General features: G+C 54.6%; 1 protein-coding gene across 1 annotated transcript; it reads left to right on the top strand.

The window, feature by feature from the left end:
- The first annotated feature begins 1,026 nt into the window (after positions 1 to 1,026).
- FOXE1 (forkhead box E1) lies at positions 1,027 to 1,914 on the top strand. The gene has a single exon (XM_054186452.1). It carries the CDS (start codon positions 1,027 to 1,029, stop codon positions 1,912 to 1,914), a length of 888 nt encoding a protein of 295 aa, XP_054042427.1.
- Positions 1,915 to 9,545: the final 7,631 nt, after the last annotated feature.

Below are 9,545 nucleotides of genomic sequence, written 5' to 3'. Positions count from 1 at the left end.
GAACTCTTGCACACATTCTCAACCCCACACCAGTGCCCTTGGACACCCATGTACCTGTGTGTGCTCACCCTCCAAGCACACACATCCCTGTGCACACCTGCACACACTCACCCTTTCCATCCCACCTCTACAACTCCTGCAATTCCCTTTTATCCTTTGGCTCCGGAGGATCACCACGCCAGCAGGCAAGGAGGCTGTGCTGCCCCTACCCCTGGGGTTGGGTGCCACAGGGGTACGAGTCCTGAGCAAGCAGAAGGGAGCTGGCAGGTAAGTATGTCCCAGCAGCAGCCCATGGAGAGCCTGGTGTCCTTTCTGGTTGCGAGGATCATGTACCTGGGGTCCTGTGACACAAACATCAGGGAAAAGCAGGTCAGATCAGGGTAAAGCAGGGACACAGGAGCTCTGTGCTGAATCGCTGTTGGGGACCAGAGGCAAAGGCCCCAGTCTGACTAAATTTTAAGTGACAGCTCTGCACAGAAATTGTGCTGCCTAAGCCGACGCTTACTATTTCTCCCCACGTAGATCTGTCACCGGGTTTTCTGCAGGTTTAATTCGTTTCTGCCCCTTCACCACCACGAAGGAGCGTTGGGGCTCCACAGGCGACACTGCCCAGAGCCGGCTGCCCTGTGGGGCGGACCGGCAGCATCCCCTGAGACAGTGCAGACACTCGCATTGGGACCGCCGGTCCCCTGGAGCTGTTGTGGGATGCCGGCGCCCCGACGGCGCTGGGGACGGAGACCACGGGCGGGGGGCGGGCGGGCGGAGGGGGGGGTCCCAGGGCAGGACGCTGTGTATGGGGACCACGGCAGGAGGAGGTGGGGTGCCGGGGCAGGGCGCTGTCCCTGCCCGCGGCGGCGGCGGCACGCCCGGCCCTGCCCGCGCCTCCCGGGCTGCGGGGCGTTGCAAGGGGAGTGCCGGCCGCCCGGGCGCGGAGCCGCCGGTCACCGCCGCATAAAAGCCGGGGCGTCTCGGCGCTGCCGCCTCCTCGGCTCGTCCCGGCTCGGGGGGGGCCGCCCCGACGGCCGCATGACCGCCGAAAGCCGGCTGCCGCCGGGACCCCCGCCGCCGCCCCCGCCGCTGAAGGCGGACGCGGCGCCGCCGGGGGAGGAGGCGGCGGTGGCGGCGGCGGCGGGGGCTCGGGGCGGGCGGCGGCGGCGCAAGCGTCCGGCGGAGCGGGGCAAGCCGCCTTACAGCTACATCGCCCTCATCGCCATGGCCATCGGGCAGGCGCCCGAGCGGCGGCTGACGCTGGGCGGCATCTACCGCTTCATCACCGAGCGCTTCCCCTTCTACCGCGACAGCCCCCGCAAGTGGCAGAACAGCATCCGCCACAACCTCACCCTCAACGACTGCTTCGTCAAGGTGCCGCGGGAGCCCGGCCGCCCCGGCAAGGGCAATTACTGGACGCTGGACCCCCACGCCCGCGACATGTTCGAGAGCGGCTCCTTTCTCCGCCGCAGGAAGCGCTTCAAGCGAAGCGACCTCTCCACCTACCCGGCTTTCCTCGCCGAGCGCCCCGCCGCGCCCTGCCGCCTCTTCCCGCTGCCCGCCCCGCCGCCGGCCGCCGACCTGTCCCCGGCCCCCGCCGCCGCCTCCTGCGCCTTCGCCGCCGCCGCCGCTTACCCCGGGCAGGGCTGTCCCGCCGCCGCCCTGCCCCACGCCTACCCTCCGCTGCCCACCGCCCCCGGCCCCTACCCGCCGGCCGGCCCCGGGCAGCTGTACGCGCCGTCGGGGCGCATCGTACTGCCCGCCTCGCCGCCCGCCCCCGCCGGGCTCTACGGCCGCCGCTCCCCCGCGCCTTACCCGCCGCTGCCCCACGCCTACGGCGGCGGAGGGCAGCTGGGGCCGGGCGAGCCCGGTCCGCGGCACGGCGCTTACCCCGGCGTCCACGACAGGTTCGTCCCGGCGCTCTGACCCAGCCCGACAGCGCGGACCGGAGCCCGGGAGAGGGGCGGGCTGCGGGGCTTCCCCGGCGCCGCTGGACACGGGGCCGCTCAGGAAGAAGCTGCAGGACCTTGGGCTGCGCCTCCGCGTCCCGCCGCCTGCCCGGGTCTTCCGGCGAGGACCAACACCGCCAGCCGGGGGGACCCTGCTGAGCCCCGTCCGCTCTCGCCAGGGAAGCCCTAGGGGCTCCCAAGTGCCTGGATGGGGCAAAAAGCCCTTTCCTCGTCCACTTCCTTTCCTGGGACAGGTGCTCAAAGCTTCCTGACAGGCTCCCCTCATCCCAGCGAACCCAACTGGGCCCCCCGGTCTGTCCGGGAAGATCTCAATTTTAAAAATCTCTCCGCTGTCGATGATTTTATTTACAGAACAAAACGTCTGCTAGGGCGAGGGAGGAGGGAGACAGGAGGAAGCATTCCCCAGCATCATGCAGCCAAAGCCATAAAAGTGGGATGCGTGGCACTAAAGTGGTGGCGTGTGCCTGATGTTGCGCAGGGCTATCGTGTTAGTGCCAGGCTCCGCACCAAAAACATGGTCAGGGACAGGGAAGGTCTGGATACTGGGGTTGCAGCCAGCCATGGCAAGTCAGATCCCTTTCAGGGGTCGTGCTGTGTGCTGCGGGGGTGGGAGAATGGTGGGATTTGAAGTATAAAAAGTTTTACCATGAGCATGCTCAGCCCCTGGCAGAGGGACCCAGCGACACTGTGGTATCTCTGCCCTTGAAGATCTTCCCGTCTTGATTGAACAGAACCTGAGTGACCTGATATGGCTTTGGCATTGGATCCAATACTGAATTTTGACCTGCTTTGAATGGAGACCCGGTCCAGAAGTCCATGGAGGTCCTTACATCCTAAATTACTTTGATCCTAAGGTCAGCCCAGCTCTGTCTGTAGCCTAGAGAAATTGGTATCTATGGGGAAAAGCTTTCCTTCCTCAAACAGTTGAGAGAGGCAGGACATGGTGCCTTTTCATCTTCAATTGCTCTGCTTTCAAGCTTTTCTAGGATGGAAAAATGGCTAGAGGAAAACACAGAGAGGGCTGTGAGAGGCAAAGGCTTGAAAATGGATCCATGGGGAAACTCAAGCAAATCCCTCCCAACAGATCCCACCACCCCTGAAAGGGGCCTGGAGAGGTGGTGGATGCCCAGGGCTCTGCCTGCAGCTGTGAGCAGAGAGGAAGCAGATGTAGCCCTGCCAGATCTCCTTATTCACCTCTGTTTTCCTGGGAGCTTGTGTGACCAGGGCCAGTAGGAGGTTGGTGAGGGGTAGTGCAGCGTGGTGGGGCCTTTACTGGGGAGAGGAAGGTGGAAGGTGCAGCCAGCGCCTCAGCAGAAGCTTTGAAAGAGTAGAGAGGGCGCACATACAGCAGGGCCTCTCACCACAAAAGGGTATACAGATCATGGTATAACTCGTGTTGGAAGAGACCTTGGGAAGTTTCACTTACGACCTTGTGCTCAAAGCGGGGTCAGCTATGAGTCAGTCCAGGTTGCTCAGGGCTATCTAGTTGAGTCTTGACGCTCTCCAAGGATGGAGATGGCACAGTCACTTTGGGCAACTTGACTGTCATAATGGGGGAGAAGTTTCTCCTTGTATACATTCAGCACCTCTCTAGTCTCATTTCATGTCTACTGTCCCTTGCCCTGCTGCTGTGCACTGCTGCAAAGAGCTCTGATCCCATGAAGACACCTGTACTTTCTGCTCCATGGAGGATTTTTCAGATGAGGTCCTCAGCAGGATGAAATTTGTATAGGGGCAGGTTCCTTGCCTCCTCTGGGTGCTAAGGTCCAGGTATCCAAGTGGGACGTTAGAGGGAGAAAACGGAGTAGAGCAGGAAGGTGGTTAGGTGTCCCCACGGCAGTTTGTGGTGGAGGAGGCTCAAGCTCTCTGTAATAGGTTGATAGGAGAAGTTGTATATGTGCCTACCGTGGGGCTCTGAGGTGGGAGATGAGTGTTGGTTTCAAGGCACCCATCCCTCTCTCAGAGCGGTCAGGCTGGAAACTGCTACCTGTACGCATAGCTGGGGAGGTTGTGTTGCCATCAGTGGGGAGCACAGGCGGCAAGAGTAGACCTTATTCAAATCTTTAGGGTGATGAGGTGAGTCAGATTTTTCCCTTCCTTACTTTGCCTTATGAAGAGCTGCATTGTCTCTTTCAGTGTCCTCCCTGGTCCTGGCACGTCCAGAAGCTGCTTCCGTCCTGGAGAGAGCAGAGTCCTGCCTCTGCAACTTGGCTGCCTCAGCCCCGGGCAGGTCTCCTTGGCAGCTGTACTAGCTCCTCTCCCAACTTCACCCTTCACCAGCTGGAAGAGAAGCCAGCAGACTGGGCTGTGCCAGCTCAGTTTTTTGAGAGGTGCCTGCTGGCTCTCTGCTTTGCGCTTGCAGAGGACCAGACTGTGTCCCGTTGTCGCTTTGCTAGCAAGTCGAGCTGACCTCTTTCTGGTTTGGGGATACCCTGGGGAGTAATTGTCCTGCCTCTTAATGCCTCCTTCCTTCCTTCCTTCCTTCCTTCCTTCCTTCCTTCCTTCCTTCCTTCCTTCCTTCCTTCCTTCCTTCCTTCCTTCCTTCCTTCCTTCCTGTAGGAGCAGTTATGAATGTGGACTGGATCATTTTCCTGTGCCTAGAGGCCTTTTGGCCCTTGTTCATCATTATTTCAAATTGGTTTTATTCTCTGCTCCAGCCCTGCTGCTAGTCTAAGGTTCAATCTAAAAAAATAGGTCACCAGTGATGATACAGGTCTTGTGTAAGCTGGTCCTGACCTCAGATAGCATCCATAGCAAGTTCAGGGAGCAAAATTCAGTGTCTGGAGGACATGCATGATAGATCTTGATGACTCAGAAGGCACAAATTGTGGAGGTTCAGTTTTTGTATTGTTTGCAGATAAGGTCTAGATGCTTGTTCTTATTTCTCTCCAGATCTTTTATACCTACAAGCTAGGGAAACCACACATACCTAGATGGTATACTTTGTGCAGCAGGTGCAGTGATGAGCCTATTGTGTCAAGGACCTGACACACATGGCTGCAACTTGCTTAAGCCTCAGCCACAAGCAGCTGGAGACCCTGGGCCTGAGCCTTGCGCTCAGTGAAGAGGTACACAGACCCTCCAAGGGATTCTACATCTATGTGGGGTCTCTGTCCTTTGGGGCTTTTGAGATGAAGATAGACAAAGCTATACCTGCCCAGTGCTAGTGCTGGCAATACAGCAACCTTTGTCTTGCAGCAGGCCTGGAGACTCCAGAGATCCCTTCCCACCAGCACTGCCATGGCTTTGTGGCTATTGCAACCTCTCCAAGCTGTTGTGTAGGCTCAGACACAGCAGAGTGTGCTGAACATTAGACGTCTGTCCAGGCTCTACCTTGTGGCAGCGGGATGTGCTGTCCCTGTGCTTGTGCATGTGGCCATGTGTCTCATGCAACTGCGTGGCCACTATCGGTGGACGATTCAGTTGTTGGATCCTTGGGGAGCTGTGGGGTTGGGTCTGTCTGTGAGGATATGGGGATATGCCATGGGGATACAATTGGATCTCAATGTATGCTTGTGCCATGGGGATATGTTAAAGATTTGGATCTCAAATGTATTTTTGGCTGGCACTTTGCTTGTAATTCTCAGGCACCATCCAGAATAAGGAAAATTTTGATTTCTGGAAGCTTTATTGTAAATATCTGAGGGCCTTCCTTTTAGCAAAGTTAGTCTAAGTTTCAAACTAGTCTTTTGATTTCTGGGAGATGAGTCCAATAGGTTTGGGTTAAAACCCTGCAGGAAACACTTAAGTATAAGCACTGGTGAGAAGAGAGAAGGGCCTTGAAAGTGCTTGTTCCTCAAAGGATGGAGCCTCTCGGTTCCTGTTCTGCCCAAGTTCTGGTATGGTCAGGCCCTACGCTGACTTTGAGAAAGAGGTGGATTATTACATCCTAGGAGAACATTTTATAATGTAGTGGAGATTTTTTTGTATTTACTCTTCTACTTCACTTGTAATGGAAATAAATGTTTGTCCTGTTGTTTGTAATGAAGTGTCTCTCTGAGTTTTTTCAAGCCTTCCTAGCACTCCTGAGACCAGGAGAGTGATGATACAGAACAAGGTGCATGCCATGTGTGTGCTCCTTGCATTTTGCAGTGTCTGTTTTACCTTGGGGTTTTTTTGTCTGCTAGGATTCCTAAAGTCGTTGGAGGGAGGGAGGGGGAGGCAAAGCGAGGCCAGAGGTGGTTTACCAAACTTCTGCAACCCCCACTCTGTCAGGCCATAAGTATGGCCCAGACGTCCATGCACGAAGCTCCAGCCCTCTCCAGGTGCCTCTGCTAAAAAGGGGCAGGTAGGAAAGCCAAGGCTACCACCTGTGATAGGAACACAGGCTGAGAGATGGGCAAGGAAATTTTGCTCTCTGATTGCTCCAGCGTGCAGCTGGGCCAGCTGGAGAAGGTTTTACTTCTGGAGAAAACGTTATGTTGCCCATCTTGTGACAGCAGCACCAGAAATGCTTGGTCTTACCTCCTGCACCCCGGGCCAGTGAGTTTTTTATGGCTGCAGGGATGGAGTTCTGCGGGCCGACACTTTGTGCAACAGCAACATCTGTGGGAACAATTCATCGGGCAACCAGCGTAGCTAAGAGGCCTCCAGGGGCAACTCCACACCTCGGGGCGATGATCTGGCTTGCACATGGCAAAGACAATGGCAGATGTTTCCCCTTCTCCTGCTAAGAGGGTGGTGGCTGCCTTCCTGAGGGGTTTTGAGGGAAAGCGAGCTCTGCAGCTGGTGCCCTGTCAACAGCCCAAGCTGCCTGGAGGGCTGTGAATGAGATGGGGACAGGTAGTTTAATCTGCTAAGTTATCAAAGAGAAGATAGGAAGGTCTTCTTCAATAGCTCTGGGACTCCCAGGTATGATTTATCTGCCTTTGGAAGACGCCAAGAAATGCATCAAATTTATGAGAAAGAGTAGGCAGGGGAGGCAGCTGCTGTTTGGCCAGGAAGGGAGTACCTTGGAGGGAGTCCAAAGCTTTGTGCGTTGTAGTTAGAGGTCAGTCTGCGCAGCTGGAGGTGGGCTTTAGCTCATCCGTTACCTGGAGCTGTGATGCCAACATTAGTGATCAGAGAGGATGTCCCATTCACGCAGCACCTGGGTGTCAGCTAATGTGAGCACAGGAAGGCTGATGCCCTTTAGGGGGCTGACTGTACAGAGTCTGCTGTACGGGGATACAGTGGCCCGTGTCGGCACAAGGAATAGCTTCACATACTTCTCCTGGTGTAGTCCTGGAGCTCTGATTCATAGGAGGCACCATCTATATGGCAGAGCTGATTTCTCCACTCACTCCTCCACATCAAATTTACGTCTCTCCCTGTCTGAGGCCAAGAAGTCAAGGTGGGAGATGGTGGCATCAGCTACATCTGGAAGCTAGGGTTATTTCTGGGAGCTACTTTTGGATCTGGAGCAGTCACCGCAGCCCCTCCTTGTGCAGGCAGACTGAGAGGGAGGGAACAGGGGTCTTGGCGGGGAGCCCCAGCTCAGGGCTGCCAGACTCTGACCTCTCACCACCTCTGTCAGTGTTCGAACTCAGGGTGCAGCTGTGGTCCCTAGGGCGTATAGGGACCAATAATGCAGTGAGCATGAAGTACCTTCTCCACGCTGCTTGGGCCAAGAGGGAAAGGAGACTGTGTCCTAGCCTCTTCTGCTGATTGGAAGTCCATAGGATCGTTGTATGTCTGGCTGAAAGCGGCCATGGAGTAAACCAGAATGGTAGCTGTGGGCTGGCTCAAGAAGACCTCATTGAGTCTGCTGCTATCCCTTCTTTCTCCCATGCCAGGAAGCTCAGATTTGCTATCCGATTAGGAATTTGCAAACCTGTTGTCTGGATGTAAAATACCCAAAGAGATCTTAATTGACAAAGGAGCTAATGAGCAGCTTCTGACCTTTCTGCTCAGAGGCAGTCCTGAGCCAGCAACAGAGCCCTTGGTCTGATGGCAGAGATGCCTGAAGCCCTCTGAGTCTATCATACCCGTGGCTGGCTCTTGCAAGGAGACTGCACCTCATGTTGATCTCTTCCACTTGGAAAAGGTGCTCACGAGTCCAGGCTGTCACCTTCTGAGGTCAACTGTGTCCTAAGCTTCATGCCACTTCTGTAGCTGTATGTTTTAGCACATATGTAGTCTGTCATCAGCTTAGTGCTCACTGGAGCACTGACCCTAGACTTGGCCAATTAAAGAGTGGCTCCCTGGCCACCCCATCCCAAACAATGATACTGAGTCTGGGATAGGCTAGTCCAAAAGTAGCAACCACAGAGACGTCTGCTGTGATGGGAGCAGCAGGAGATGGTGAGCCTACTGGGACATCTTGCTGTACAGATCAAGATTTGGCCGTCTCATCTGAGAATGTGGGGGGTCCCCAGAGCCATGGCAAAATGGCGCATTATTTAGCAATGAGCATTCAAAAACTGGGCTGTGTAAGTAAGTGACAGCCCAATGATGGGCTCTGGAAAGGAACATTTCAGTTCATAAATATTCCCCTTGCTTGAATGCTGTAGTGGGATGGATCATGGTTCAGCTTTTTAAGCAGCAGCCAGTTGGATGTAAGTATAGGTGTGCCAGTGTGAATTTGTCCTCTTCCTAACTCCTGTCTCTGTCCCTTCTGTTGTAACACTCAAAATCTTGTCATCGACAGAAAAGGTAACGCTGTAAGTGAAGCCAAGGGTTTACCGTTGCTACACGCAAAAGTTTTAACAATATAATATTTTCAATTATTAATTTCATAGTCCAAATTAATACAGAAAAACATCAGTAATGCAGCTGAGAGTGCTATACACACACACAAAAATTCTTAGTATCTACCCCTGCTTCTTGGTGTTATGTTCACCCTTCCTGTGTCCTGAGGTTGACGGCTGCAGGGGTGCTGTGGAGGCGGGCTCACAAGAAGTTACCAGCATACTGATGTCTTCAATAGGCAGGTCATGATGTTCCCGCTGAACATTTCCTTCTCTTTATTAGGAGGCAAATGATGTAGATGGTGATGATTTCTTCCTTCTCAGTCTTGGGGTTCACTTGAGATTATTTCTGTATGTATGTTGTTTTTCAGTGCTTCCCAGCTTTTTTTTTTTCTTCTGTTCTTCTTGTTTTCTTTAAAATTGCCTTTACTTGAACAACACAGGTTTGCACTCCTGCAGCAATGACTGACTGACCACTGCAATAGGCGTTGCCGTGGAGTCACAGGCAGTTCAAACCACACGGAATAAATAATCATTATCGGTATAAATGAAAACAAACGTAGGTGCTAGTTACCTGACCACTGATTGCTGTCACAGCCAAGCAGTTAAAATCGGCTCAGGCCAAGGCAAAACCAGCCAAGTCCCAATACTCTGCACTGTGAGGTCAACATAAAGCCACAGCCCCTGAATAAGAACAGATTTACAAGATGCATTTAAGACCAAGTCCTACCTACCGTCACAACTGAGAGACCCCACATCCATGGCCTGGGAGAGGACTGTCTCTTGAGATGTGAAAAGTTTGATCTTTCTGTTGCATCTCGGGGGTCTGCATCTCTTGTGGCCCAGTCTCCTGTGCTGCCAGTGGGTGGGTTTTGGGGGTGTAAGAGAGACAGATGCAGCCCAGGGAGGGAGTTCCTCT

The sequence above is a fragment of the Rissa tridactyla genome, chromosome Z (assembly GCF_028500815.1).
Source record: "Rissa tridactyla isolate bRisTri1 chromosome Z, bRisTri1.patW.cur.20221130, whole genome shotgun sequence".
In the NCBI taxonomy this organism is placed as follows: domain Eukaryota; kingdom Metazoa; phylum Chordata; class Aves; order Charadriiformes; family Laridae; genus Rissa; species Rissa tridactyla.
The sequence above is the reverse complement of the archived record's forward strand: the minus strand, read 5'-3'. Positions and strand labels throughout refer to the sequence as shown.